General features: G+C 49.3%; 1 protein-coding gene across 2 annotated transcripts in view; it reads right to left on the bottom strand.

Annotated features, from left to right (window-relative positions):
* LOC148659548 (sarcoplasmic/endoplasmic reticulum calcium ATPase 1) overlaps positions 1-1150 on the bottom strand; it is a 43246-nt gene extending 42096 nt beyond the window's left edge. For both annotated transcript variants that reach the window (XM_088637263.1, XM_088637262.1), the window contains exon 1: positions 969-1150. In XM_088637263.1, coding sequence (XP_088493389.1) covers positions 969-1086 — 118 coding nt within the window. In that variant the 5' untranslated portion in view covers positions 1087-1150. The remainder of the gene's footprint in view (positions 1-968) is intronic.
* Positions 1151-15736: the final 14586 nt, after the last annotated feature.

Raw genomic sequence — 15736 nt, 5'->3', positions numbered from 1 at the left:
TTCTTTTACAGCACTGATCTCTATTACTGTCCCACACAGAGACACAGTTCTTTTACAGCACTGATCTCTATTACTGTCCCACACAGAGACACAGCTCTCTTACAGCACTGATCTCTATTACTGTCCCACACAGAGACACAACTCTCCTACAGCACTGATCTCTATTACTGTCCCCACACAGAGACACAGCTCTCTTACAGCACTGATCTCTATTACTGTCCCACACAGAGACACAGCTCTCTTACAGCACTGATCTCTATTACTGTCCCACACAGAGACACAACTCTCTTACAGCACTGATCTCTATTACTGTCACACAGAGACACAGCTCTTTTACAGGAACAGCTTTGTCTGTAATTCAGCAGTAATTCATCTCTAAGATGTTTTGAGAGAAGTTCCTTGCACCAGTTCAGGAGAAGTTCAGGAGAAATTGATTTTCATCAATCACAGTCACAGTCACAGAAATGGTTGTATTTTCCAAGTGAACATGCAGTCCCTGCCCGTCTCATCCCTCTCCCTACCTCTCCATCTTTCTCCCTCTATCCATCTCTCTCTCTGTTCCTGACCTGTCTCTCTCTCAGTCCCTGATCTGTCTCTCTCCCTGTTCCTGACCTGTCTCTCTCTCAGTACCTGATGTGTCTCTCTCTCTCTGTTCCTGACCTGTCTCTCTCTCAGTCCCCGATCTGTCTCTTTCTCTCCGTGTCCCTGACCCGTCTCTGTCTCTCTCTGCCCCAGACTCTGACCCGTCTCTCTCTCTCTCTCTCTCTCTATCCCCAGACTCTGACCCGTCTCTCTCTCTCTCTCTCTCTCTGCCCCAGACTCTGACCCGTCTCTCTCTGTCTCTCTCTCTCTGCCCCAGACTCTGACCCGTCTCTCTCTGTCTCTCTCTCTCTGCCCCAGGCCCTGACCCGTCTCTGTCTCTCTCTCTCTGCCCCAGGCCCTGACCCGTCTCTGTCTCTGGGACTCACCGTTGAAACCGTACTTAGACAGGTTCTTCTTGACCTGCTCGGGGGACAGCCCCGTGTTCTCGTTCACCCCGAAGTACGCCAGGCACTCCTCGGTGGTCTTGCTGTGACCGTTGTCCATGCTGCTCCCTGTCTGTTCACGCACACACAGCGAGAAGCCAGGAGACAGAAAGTGCGAGGGCTCTGAGGGGCTGCGCGGCTCTTATACCAGCCCGGCGCGCGCGGCCCCCCCGCCGGCGCGCGCCATTGGCCGCGCGAGGGCAGAGGGGCCGGGCCGGGCCGGGACACAGGGATCGAGCGCCGATCTGTTTTTGGAAAGTGCCGCGTCAGGAGAACAGGGGGGACAGGAGAGCAGAGCGAGGAGGAGGGAGGAGGGAGGAGTGAGTGAGTGACAGGTCAAGTGTGTCTCTCCAGGAGAGGAGGAAGAGGGTCAGTACACACTGAGAGAGAGAGGGGTTAATACAGACACACTGAGAGAGAGAGGGGTTAATACAGACACACTGAGAGAGAGGGGGTTAATACAGACACACTGAGAGAGAGAGAGATTGATACACAGTGAGAGAGAAGGGGGTTAATACACACACACTGACTGACACTCCAGTACATTATCAATGCACTGAGAGAGAGAGGGGTTAATACACACACACTGACTGGACACTCCAGTACATTAACACTGCACTGAGAGAGAGAGGGGGGTTAATACAGACACACTGACTGGACACTCCAGTACATTAACACTGCACTGAGAGAGAGAGGGGTTAATACACACACTGACTGGACACTCCAGTATATTAACACTGCACAGAGAGAGAGAGGGGTTAATACAGACACACTGACTGGACACTAGAGTACATTAACACTGCACTGAGAGAGAGGGGTTAATACACACACTGACTGGACACTCCAGTACATTAACACTGCACTGAGAGAGAGAGAGGGGTTCATACAGACACACTGACTGGACACTCCAGTACATTAACACTGCACTGAGAGAGAGAGGGGTTAATACAGACACACTGACTGGACACTCCAGTTCATTAACACTGCACTGAGAGAGAGAGGGGTTAATACAGACACACTGACTGGACACTCCAGTACATTAACACTGCACTGAGAGAGAGAGGGGTTAATATACAGACATACTGACTGGACACTCCAGTACATTAACACTGCACTGAGAGAGAGAGGGGTTAATAGACACACACTGACTGGACACTCCAGTACATAAACACTGCACTGAGAGAGGGGGGTTCATACAGACACACTGACTGGACACTCCAGTACATTAACACTGCACTGAGAGAGAGGGGTTAATACAGACACACTGACTGGACACTCCAGTACATTAACACTGCACTGAGAGAGAGGGGTTAATACACACACACTGACTGGACACTCCAGGACATTAACACTGCACTGAGAGAGAGAGGGGTTAATATACAGACACACTGACTGGACACTCCAGTACATTAACACTGCACTGAGAGAGAGAGGGGTTAATAGACACACACTGACTGGACACTCCAGTACATAAACACTGCACTGAGAGAGGGGGGTTCATACAGACACACTGACTGGACACTCCAGTACATTAACACTGCACTGAGAGAGAGAGAGGGGTTAATACAGACACACTGACTGGACACTCCAGTACATGAACACTGCACTGTGAGAGAGAGGGGTTAATACAGACACACTGACTGGACACTCCAGTACATTAACACTACACTGAGAGAGAGAGAGGGGTTCATACAGACACACTGACTGGACACTCCAGTACATTAACACTGCACTGAGAGAGAGGGGTTAATACAGACACACTGACTGGACACTCCAGTACATTAACACTGCACTGAGAGAGAGGGGTTAATACAGACACACTGACTGGACACTCCAGTCCATTAACTCTACAGTGTGCGAGGGACAGAGAAAGAGGGGGAGGGGGTCGTGTGGTATTTCAGCTGAAAGTTCACTTAAGCCTCCTTCAGCACAGAGGGTGGAATCTGAGATCGCAGGATGTGTGAATGTTACAATAGGCCTCCATGTGGCCCAGAGGGTGTACTGGCCTAAAACACAGACACTGAGCTCTCCAGTGAGCCTGTACTCCAGGTGTGTGTCTGTCTCTGTACAGTGAGTCTGTACTCCAGGTGTGTGTCTGTCTCTGTACAGTGAGTCTGTACTCCAGGTGTGTGTGTCTATACAGTGAGTCTGTACTCCAGGTGTGTGTCTGTCTCTATACAGTGAGTCTGTACTCCAGGGGTGTGTGTGTGTCTCTATACGGTGAGTCTGTACTCCAGGTGTGTGTGTGTGTCTATACAGTGAGTCTGTACTCCAGGTGTGTGTGTGTGTGTCTATACAGTGAGTCTGTACTCCAGGTGTGTGTGTCTATACAGTGAGTCTGTACTCCAGGTGTGTGTCTGTCTCTATACAGTGAGTCTGTACTCCAGGGGTGTGTGTGTCTATACAGTGAGTCTGTACTCCAGGTGTGTGTGTGTGTGTGTGTCTATACACTGAGTCTGTACTCCAGGTGTGTGTGTGTATGTCTACACAGTGAGTCTGTACTCCAGGTGTGTGTGTGTGTATATGTCTACACAGTGAGTCTGTACTCCAGGTGTGTGTGTCTATACAGTGAGTCTGTACTCCAGGTGTGTCTATCTCTATACAGTGAGTCTGTACTCCAGGTGTGTGTCTATCTCTATACAGTGAGTCTGTACTCCAGGGGTGTGTGTGTCTATACAGTGAGTCTGTACTCCAGGTGTGTGTGTGTGTGTGTCTATACACTGAGTCTGTACTCCAGGTGTGTGTGTGTGTCTATAAAGTGGGTCTGTACTCCAGGTGTGTGTGTGTGTCTGTTCAGTGAGTCTGTACTCCAGGTGTGTGTGTGTGTTTCTATACACTGAGTCTGTACTCCTGGTGTGTTTGTTTATACAGTGTGTCTGAATTGTAGCTTTGTGTGTGTCTGTAAATTGTCTCTATTTCTCAATGTCTGTGTGTGTTATTTGATCCATGTCTCCTTCGCTGTGCTGTATACAAGTGACCTCTGACCTTTCAGGTCACAGTGTCATGCTGTCAACATGTTCCTCAGGGACACAAATTGACATTTAACTCAACATTGAAGACAGATTGAATTACTGCCCCTCTCTCTCAGTGTGTCAGATGTACTGAAACTTGTGTGTCGTGTACATAATGTTAATGTACTGGAGTGTCCAGTCAGTGTGTCTGTATTAACCCCTCTCTCTCTCAGTGCAGTGTTAATGTACTGGAGTGTCCAGTCAGTGTGTCTGTATTAACCCCCCTCTCTCTCAGTGCAGTGTTAATGTACTGGAGTGTCCAGTCAGTGTGTCTGTATTAACCCCTCTCTCTCTCAGTGCAGTGTTAATGTACTAGAGTGTCCAGTCAGTGTGTCTGTATTAACCCCTCTCTCTCAGTGCAGTGTTAATGTACTAGAGTGTCCAGTTAGTGTGTCTGTATTAACCCCTCTCTCTCAGTGCAGTGTTAATGTACTGGAGTGTCCAGTTAGTGTGTGTGTATTAACCCCTCTCTCTCTCTCAGTGCAGTGTTAATGTACTGGAGTGTCCAGTCAGTGTGTCTTTATTAACCCCTCTCTCTCAGTGCAGTGTTAATGTACTGGAGTGTCCAGTCAGTGTGTCTGTATTAACCCCTCTCTCTCTCAGTGCAGTGTTAATGTACTGGAGTGTCCAGTCATTGTGTGTGTATTAACCCCTCTCTCTCTCTCAGTGCAGTGTTAATGTACTGGAGTGTCCAGTCAGTGTGTCTGTATTAACCCCTCTCTCTCTCTCAGTGCTGTGTTAATGTACTGGAGTGTCCAGTCAGTGTGTCTGTATGAACCCCTCTCTCTCTCAGTGCAGTGTTAATGTACTGGAGTGTCAGTCAGTGTGTGTGTATTAACCCCTCTCTCTCTCAGTGCAGTGTTAATGTACTGGAGTGTCCAGTCAGTGTGTCTGTATTAACCCCTCTCTCTCTCAGTGCAGTGTTAATGTACTGGAGTGTCCAGTCAGTGTGTGTATTAACCCCTCTCTCTCTCAGTGCAGTGTTAATGTACTGGAGTGTCCAGTCAGTGTGTCTGTATTAACCCCTCTCTCTCTCTCAGTGCAGTGTTAATGTACTGGAGTGTCCAGTTGGTGTGTGTGTATTAACCCCTCTCTCTCTCAGTGCAGTGTTAGTGGACTGGAGTGTCCAGTCAGTGTGTGTATTAACCCCTCTCTAAGTCTATCAGTGTGGTTGTGGTCTGTGCACTAGTCTTTCTTAGTGTTCAGATCGTTACTTATGTCCTTGTCAATATCGGTGTGTCGTCGAGCAGTGAGTCTGTGTCGCCATGCTGTCATGACTTCTGGATTAGCGGGTCTATTTTGGTCAGCTGACCTTTGACCGTGGCCACTAGGTCAGGGGATTATGTAATGGCGGATGTGTAACACTTCACCCAGGACACACAGTGTCATTCTCATCCTCTCCCCTCTCTCTGCTACAGATCTGAAAAACACACACACCTGGAGGATATACACACACACACACACACACACACACACACACACACACACACACACACACACACACACACACACACACACACACCTGGAGGATATACACACTGTACAGAGACACACACACACACACACACACACACCTGGAGGATATACACACTGTACAGACACACACACACACACACACACAAACACCTGGAGGATATACACACTGTACACACACACACACACACACACACACACACACACACACCTGGAGGATATACACACTGTACAGACACACACACACACCTGGAGGATATACACACTGTACACACACGTACACGTACACACACACACACACACACACACACACACACACACACACACACACACACACACACCTGGAGGATATACACACTGTACAGACACACACACACACACCTGGAGGATATAACCACTGTATAGACACACACACACCTGGAGTACAGACACACTGCATAGACGCACACACACCCGAAGTACAGGCTCACCGTATAGACACAAAAACACACACACCTGGAGTACAGACTCACTGTATAGACACACACACACACACCTGAAGCATAGACTCACTGTATAGACACACACACACCTGGAATACAGACACAATGTATAGACACACACCTGGAGTACAGACTCACTGTATAGACACACACACACCTGGAGTACAGACTCACTGTATAGACACACACACACACCTGGAGTACAGACTCACTGTATAGACACACAGACACCTGGAGTACAGACTCACTGTATAGACACACACACACACCTGGAGTACAGACCCACTTTATAGACACACACACACCTGGAGTACAGACTCACTGTATAGACACACACACACACCTGGAGTACAGACTCACTGTATAGACACACACACACACCTGGAGTACAGACTCACTGTATAGACACACACACACCTGGAGTACAGACTCACTGTATAGACACACACACACCTGGAGTACAGACCCACTTTATAGACACACACACACCTGGAGTACAGACTCACTGTATAGACACACACACCTGGAGGATGGACTCACACACCTGGAGTACAGACTCACACCTGTTGTATACAGTGTTTATACATTCAGAGATCTCCCCGATGCGCAGTGTGCAGATGACAGGATATGTGTAGAGTGATATTTAGCCAGCAGAGTACCCCATCACAGCTGGGGATGTACAGTATATAGATCTCCATCCAGCAGCGCGGATGTCTTTCTGCCTTATTAGGTGAGGGCAGACACACACCCGGCGATGACAACGAGACAGATGAAGCAACAGAGACACTCACAGGACAGACAGCAGGGCAGGGAGATGCAGAAGGACCAGCCTGGTTATATATAGGAGCAGGGAAGGAGGGCGTGTATTTCTGTAATAAGATTATAATTAAACTGATTAATACTGTACACACACACAGCGCCAGCGTGAGACTCTAGATCATAACTGTACACACACACAGAGCCAGCGTGAGACTCTAGATCATAACTGTACACACACACACAGAGCCAGCGTGAGACTCTAGATCATAACTGTACACACACACACAGAGCCAGCGTGAGACTCTAGATCATAACTGTACACACACACAGCGCCAGCGTGAGACTCTAGATCATAACTGTACACACACACAGAGCCAGCGTGAGACTCTAGATCATAACTGTACACACACACACAGCGCCAGCGTGAGACTCTAGATCATAACTGTACACACACACACAGAGCCAGCGTGAGACTCTAGATCATAACTGTACACACACACAGAGCCAGCGTGAGACTCTAGATCATAACTGTACACACACACAGCGCCAGCGTGAGACTCTAGATCATAACTGTACACACACACAGTGCCAGCCTGAGACTCTAGATCATAACTGTACACACACAGCGCCAGCGTGAGACTCTAGATCATAACTGTACGCACACACAGCGCCAGCGTGAGACTCTAGATCATAACTGTACACACACACAGAGCCAGCGTGAGACTCTAGATCATAACTGTACACACACACAGCGCCAGCGTGAGACACTAGATCATAACTGTACACACACACACAGCGCCAGCGTGAGACACTAGATCATAACTGTACACACACACACACAGCGCCAGCGTGAGACTCTAGATCATAACTGTACACACACACAGCGCCAGCCTGAGACTCTAGATCATAACTGTACACACACACACAGAGCCAGCGTGAGACTCTAGATCATAACTGTACACACACAGCGCCAGCGTGAGACAATAGATCATAACTGTACACACACAGAGCCAGTGTGAGACACTAGATCATAACTGTACACACACACAGCGCCAGCGTGAGACTCTAGATCATAACTGTGCACACACACAGCGCCAGCGTGAGACTCTAGATCATAACTGTACACACACAGCACCAGCGTGAGACTCTAGATCATAACTGTACACACACACACACACAGAGCCAGCGTGAGACTCTAGATCATAACTGTACACACACAGGGCCAGTGTGAGACTCTAGATCATAACTGTACACACACACAGCGCCAGCGTGAGACTCTAGATCTTAACTGTACACACACACAGAGCCAGTATGACTCTAGATCATAACTGTACACACACACAGAGCCAGCGTGAGACTCTAGATCATAACTGTACACACACAGCGCCAGCGTGAGACTCTAGATCATAACTGTACACACACAGCGCCAGCCTGAGACTCTAGATCATAACTGTACACACACACAGAGCCAGCGTGAGACTCTAGATCATAACTGTACACACACAGCGCCAGCGTGAGACTCTAGATCATAACTGTACACACACACAGGGCCAGTGTGAGACTCTAGATCATAACTGTACACACACACAGAGCCAGCGTGAGACTCTAGATCATAACTGTACACACACACAGCGCCAGTGTGAGACTCTAGATCATAACTGTACACACACACAGAGCCAGCGTGAGACTCTAGATCATAACTGTACACACACACAGCGCCAGTGTGAGACTCTAGATCATAACTGTACACACACACAGAGCCAGCGTGAGACTCTAGATCATAACTGTACACACACAGGGCCAGCGTGAGACTCTAGATCATAACTGTATACACACACACAGAGCCAGCGTGAGACAATAGATCATAACTGTACACACACACAGAGCCAGCGTGAGACACTAGATCATAACTGTACACACACACAGTGCCAGCGTGAGACTCTAGATCATAACTGTACACACACACAGAGCCAGCGTGAGACTCTAGATCATAACTGTACACACACACAGCGCCAGCCTGAGACTCTAGATCATAACTGTACACACACACAGTGCCAGCGTGAGACTCTAGATCATAACTGTACACACACAGCGCCAGCGTGAGACTCTAGATCATAACTGTACACACACACAGTGCCAGCCTGAGACTCTAGATCATAACTGTACACACACAGCGCCAGCGTGAGACTGTAGATCATAACTGTACACACACAGCACCAGCGTGAGACTCTAGATCATAACTGTACACACACACACACACAGAGCCAGCTCGAGACTCTAGATCATAACTGTACACACACAGAGCCAGCGTGAGACTCTAGATCATAACTGTACACACACACAGCGCCAGCGTGAGACTCTAGATCATAACTGTACACACACACAGAGCCAGTGTGAGACTCTAGATCATAACTGTACACACACACAGAGCCAGCGTGAGACTCTAGATCATAACTGTACACACACAGCGCCAGCGTGAGACTCTAGATCATAACTGTACACACACAGCGCCAGCCTGAGACTCTAGATCATAACTGTACACACACACAGAGCCAGCGTGAGACTCTAGATCATAACTGTACACACACAGCGCCAGTGTGAGACTCTAGATCATAACTGTACACACACAGCGCCAGCGTGAGACTCTAGATCATAACTGTACACACACACAGCGCCAGCGTGAGACTCTAGATCATAACTGTACACACACACAGCGCCAGCGTGAGACTGTAGATCATAACTGTACACACACACAGCGCCAGCCTGAGACTCTAGATCATAACTGTACACACACACAGAGCCAGCGTGAGACTCTAGATCATAACTGTACACACACACAGAGCCAGCGTGAGACACTAGATCATAACTGTACACACACACAGTGCCAGCGTGAGACTCTAGATCATAACTGTACACACACAGCGCCAGCGTGAGACTCTAGATCATAACTGTACACACACACAGCGCCAGCCTGAGACTCTAGATCATAACTGTACACACACACAGTGCCAGCGTGAGACTCTAGATCATAACTGTACACACACAGCGCCAGCGTGAGACTCTAGATCATAACTGTACACACACACAGTGCCAGCCTGAGACTCTAGATCATAACTGTACACACACAGCGCCAGCGTGAGACTGTAGATCATAACTGTACACACACACAGCGCCAGCGTGAGACTCTAGATCATAACTGTACACACACACAGCGCCAGCGTGAGACTCTAGATCATAACTGTACACACACACAGAGCCAGCGTGAGACTCTAGATCATAACTGTACACACACACAGCGCCAGCGTGAGACTCTAGATCATAACTGTACACACACACAGCGCCAGCGTGAGACTCTAGATCATAACTGTACACACACACACACACACAGCGCCAGCGTGAGACTCTAGATCATAACTGTACACACACACAGAGCCAGCGTGAGACTCTAGATCATAACTGTACACACACACAGCGCCAGCGTGAGACTCTAGATCATAACTGTACACACACACAGAGCCAGTATGAGACTCTAGATCATAACTGTACACACACACAGAGCCAGCGTGAGACTCTAGATCATAACTGTACACACACAGCGCCAGCCTGAGACTCTAGATCATAACTGTACACACACAGCGCCAGCCTGAGACTCTAGATCATAACTGTACACACACACAGAGCCAGCGTGAGACTCTAGATCATAACTGTACACACACAGCGCCAACGTGAGACTCTAGATCATAACTGTACACACACACAGCGCCAGTGTGAGACTCTAGATCATAACTGTACACACACAGCGCCAGTGTGAGACTCTAGATCATAACTGTACACACACACAGGGCCAGTGTGAGACTCTAGATCATAACTGTACACACACACAGAGCCAGCGTGAGACTCTAGATCATAACTGTACACACACACAGCGCCAGCGTGAGAATCTAGATCATAACTGTACACACACACAGCGCCAGCCTGAGACTCTAGATCATAACTGTACACACACACAGTGCCAGCGTGAGACTCTAGATCATAACTGTACACACACAGCGCCAGCGTGAGACAATAGATCATAACTGTACACACACACAGCGCCAGCGTGAGACTCTAGATCATAACTGTGCACACACACAGCGCCAGCGTGAGACTGTAGATCATAACTGTACACACACAGCGCCAGCGTGAGACTCTAGATCATAACTGTGCACACACACAGCGCCAGCGTGAGACTCTAGATCATAACTGTACACACACAGCGCCAGCGTGAGACTCTAGATCATAACTGTACACACACACAGCGCCAGCGTGAGACTCTAGATCATAACTGTACACACACACAGAGCCAGCGTGAGACTCTAGATCATAACTGTACACACACACACAGAGCCAGCGTGAGACTCTAGATCATAACTGTACACACACACAGAGCCAGCGTGAGACTCTAGATCATAACTGTACACACACAGAGCCAGCGTGAGACTCTAGATCATAACTGTACACACACAGAGCCAGCTCGAGACTCTAGATCATAACTGTACACACACACAGAGCCAGCGTGAGACTCTAGATCATAACTGTACACACACACAGCACCAGCGTGAGACTCTAGATCATTGTACACACACACAGCGCCAGCGTGAGACTCTAGATCATAACTGTACACACACACAGAGCCAGCCTGAGACTCTAGAATATAACTGTACACACACACAGCGCCAGCGTGAGACTCTAGATCATTGTACACACACACAGAGAGTGAAGTATTGGCAGGTGTGCGACAGGTGTCCTGTCGGCATGGTGATAATAGTTCTGGAGTCTCCTGAGTCCAGCTGGCACGCCTCCTGTATTCTGTACTCACAGGCCTGCTGCAGTATTGAAGGGCAGCCGTGTCACTGTACACTCACACACACGCACGCACGCACGCACACACACACACCCATACACACCCATACACTCACACACACATGCACGCACGCACGCACACACACACACACCCATACACTCACACACACACACACACGCACGCACGCACGCACACACACACACACCCATACACTCGCACACACACACACCCATACACTCACACACACACACACCCATACACTCACTCACACACACCCATACACTCACACACACACACACCCATACACTCACTCACACACAAACACACACACACACCCATACACTCACTCACACACACACACACACACCCATACACTCACACACACACACACAGACACACACACACACCCATACACTCACACACACACACACACACACCCATACACTCACTCACACACACACCCATACACACACACACACACACACACACACCCATACACTCACTCACACACACACACACAGCCGGGAGTTGTTTTATTTACAGGGATATCCCTTAGACTCTTATCGTATTTGTGGAAATGATGAAATGATGTGGAAATGGATCACAGGGTTACAGAGAATCAACAGACCATCCAGAGGATCCTTCCTGTGGGGATCTCTCTCACACACACACACTTTCACACAGACACACTGGTACACACACGCTCTCTCACACAGACACACACTCTTTCACATACTCTCACACAGACAGACACACTGTCTCACACACACACTCTCACACAAACACACTCACTCATACACAGTTCCAGACTGTATAGTGGCAAGCTCCTCTCTGTTCTCATGTCTATTTTGATGAGCCTGGCCAGTACCTGGATGGGAGACCTCCTGGGAAAAACTAAGGTTGCTGCTGGAAGAGGTGTTAGTGGGGCCAGCAGGGGGTGCTCACCCTGCGGTCCATGTGGGTCCTAATGCCCCAGTATAGTGACAGGGACACTATACTGTAAACAGGCGCCGTCCTTCGGATGAGACGTAAAACCGAGGTCTCTGTGGTCATTAAAAATCCCAGGGTGTTTCTCAAGAAGAGTAGGGGTGTAACCCCGGTGTCCTGGCCAAATTTTCCCATTGGCCCTTACCAATCATGGCCTCCTAATAATCCCCCTCTATGAATTGGCTTCATCACTCTGCTCTCCTCCCCACTGAGAGCTGGTGTGTGGGGAGCGTTCTGGCGCACTATGGCTGTTGTCACATCATCCAGGTGGGGCTGCACTCTGGTGGTGGTGGAGGGGATCCCCATTACCTGTAAAGCACTTTGAGTGGAGTGTCCAGAAAAGCGCTATATAAGTGTAAGCTATTATTATTATTATTATTATTATTATTATTATTATTATTATTATTATTTTACTGCCAAAAGCAGGGACACCAGCCCTAGTAGATATGACACTGGACCGGTTTACCATGAGAATCCCACTGAGACTGAGACTCTCCAGGCTGGACAGGACTGACTGGACTGGGAGCTGGATGAGTTCTGAACTGGGATTATAATCAGACTCCACTGACACTGACAGAGCAGTCTGAGACTCTCCAGGCTGGACTGGACTGACTGGACTGGGAGCTGGATGAGTTCTGAACTGGGATTATAATCAGACTCCACTGACACTGACAGAGCAGTCTGAGACTCTCCAGGCTGGACTGGTCTGACTGGACTGGGAGCTGGATGAGTTCTGAACTGGGATTAGAATCAGACTCCACTGGCACTGACAGAGCAGTCTGAGACTCTCCAGGCTGGACTGGTCTGACAGGACTGGGAGCTGGATGAGTTCTGAACTGGGATTATAATCAGACTCCACTGACACTGACAGAGCAGTCTGAGACTCTCCAGGCTGGACTGGACTGACTGGACTGGGAGCTGGATGAGTTCTGAACTGGGATTATAATCAGACTCCACTGACACTGACAGAGCAGTCTGAGACTCTCCAGGCTGGACTGGGAGCTGGATTTTTCCGTCTCTAATGTGTGAAACTATTATCCAAATCGTCTGATTTCAGGTCTTTTTTTGTTTTGTTTTTTAGTATTGCTGTCTGAAACAAACACACAAAAGCACTGCCGCGGGATTAAATGAAAACGTGAGGAAAAAACACCTCGTGATATTTGGTTTACAACTCCTTGGGCTTCCAGATGACGAGCATTCCCCTCAATGAGCAGCGGCAGCAGACGGACGTCAGAAAAGCGATTCGTACGACAAGCCGCACAACAGCCGCTTCGCGAATAAATACCAGGGGCGTCCTTGAGTATCGCAGGGGAAGGAGATCCCCTTGAAGCCGGGGAGAATTTTCCGAACTCCCCCCTCCCATCCGAAACACACACACACACACACACACACACGACCCCTGCCCGGGCCCCCCGCCTCCCCCGAGTTATTTTTATCCCGGCCGACGGGTCCCGCACCTCGACCCCGCCGCCCCGCCGAGCCCCGCGCCTTACAAGGCCCGAGCAGGCCCCGCTGCGCCGCGCCGGGTTGCCAGGCGACGCTGTTTGTGCTCCGAGGCCGGCGGAGCGCCGCGCCACTCGGGCCCGTTACCGCAAGAGAGGCCGGTGAGACCGGCCAGCGGCCGGCTGTGGCCCCGTTATAGTTCACATATTCACGCCCCACGACGGATTACAAACCACAACCGCACAAAAACACACCGGGAACCCGGGGCGGCGGCAGACATTTGCAAGACTCGCTTCGAGCCCCGTCTCTGCGCGTCTCGGGTTTTATCGCCAAGTCTCATTTTTCTTGGTTTTGTCATTTCCACCGTGGGACTTTCATTTTACTTCTGCCGTGTGGCTGTTGTTCCTAAAATGTTCTGTGACCAGTAGCCGCAGTAACACCAGTGATGGTGATGGTGAAGAGGAGGAGGGGGATGAAGGTGATGAACGAGTCGCCCTGTGCTCTGCGGGCGCGGGTGGGACCGGGGGTCAGGGTATTTTCAGCAGAATCGCTGTCACTGAACACGACTGCAGCAGGTGTCGCAGACGCAGGGAAACAATCGCACAAACAGCACTTTAACTATTTTTCTAATAATAATTAAGCACCCAGTTGTGTCCTATTGAGTTACACTCAGCTGTGTGATTTCCTTCAGCTGCTCCAGGCTGCGGGAGAGAGAGAGAGAGAGTGTGAGAGTGTTTGTGATTGTGAGTGTGATAGAGAGTGTGTAGGAGTGTGTGTGATTGTCAGTGACAGAGTGTAAGAGTGTTTGTGATTGTGAGTGTGAGAGAGTGTAAGAGTGTGTGTGATACCATAGGGGCTCCAGTCCCAGTACAGTAGACCAGTCTGTTACAATAGGAGCTACAGTCCCAGTGCAGTAGGGCAGTCTGTTACAATAGGGGCTCCAGTCCCAGTACAGTAGACCAGTCTGTTACAATAGGGGCTACAGTCCCAGTACAGTAGACCAGTCTGTTACAATAGGGGCTACAGTCCCAGTGCAGTAGGGCAGTCTGTTACAATAGGGGCTCCAGTCCCAGTACAGTAGACCAGTCTGTTACAATAGGGGCTACAGTCCCAGTACATTAGACCAGTCTGTTACAATAGGAGCTCCAGTCCCAGTACAGTAGACCAGTCTGTTACAATAGGAGCTACAGTCCCAGTGCAGTAGGACAGTCTGTTACAATAGGGGCTACAGTCCCAGTACATTAGACCAGTCTGTTACAATAGGAGCTCCAGTCCCAGTACAGTAGACCAGTCTGTTACAATAGGAGCTACAGTCCCAGTACAGTAGAACAGTCCTGTTACAATAGGGGCTACAGTCCCAGTACAGTAGACCAGTCTGTTACAATAGGAGCTCCAGTCCCAGTACAGTAGACCAGTCTGTTACAATAGGAGCTACAGTCCCAGTACAGTAGACCAGTCTGTTACAATAGGGGCTACAGTCCCAGTACAGTAGACCAGTCCTGTTACAATAGGAGCTACAGTCCCAGTACAGTAGACCAGTCTGTTACAATAGGGGCTACAGTCCCAGTACAGTAGACCAGTCCTGTTACAATAGGAGCTACAGTCCCAGTACAGTAATAATATTTCCTGACACTCTCCACTCACCACTGACAGGGACACTGGACTGGAATAATAATTGCTGACCCTTATATAGCGCCTGTCTGGACACCCCAC

The sequence above is a fragment of the Lepisosteus platostomus genome, chromosome 6, assembly GCF_059453375.1.
Source record: "Lepisosteus platostomus isolate fLepPlt1 chromosome 6, fLepPlt1.hap1, whole genome shotgun sequence".
Classification (NCBI taxonomy): domain Eukaryota; kingdom Metazoa; phylum Chordata; class Actinopteri; order Semionotiformes; family Lepisosteidae; genus Lepisosteus; species Lepisosteus platostomus.
The sequence above is the reverse complement of the archived record's forward strand: the minus strand, read 5'-3'. Positions and strand labels throughout refer to the sequence as shown.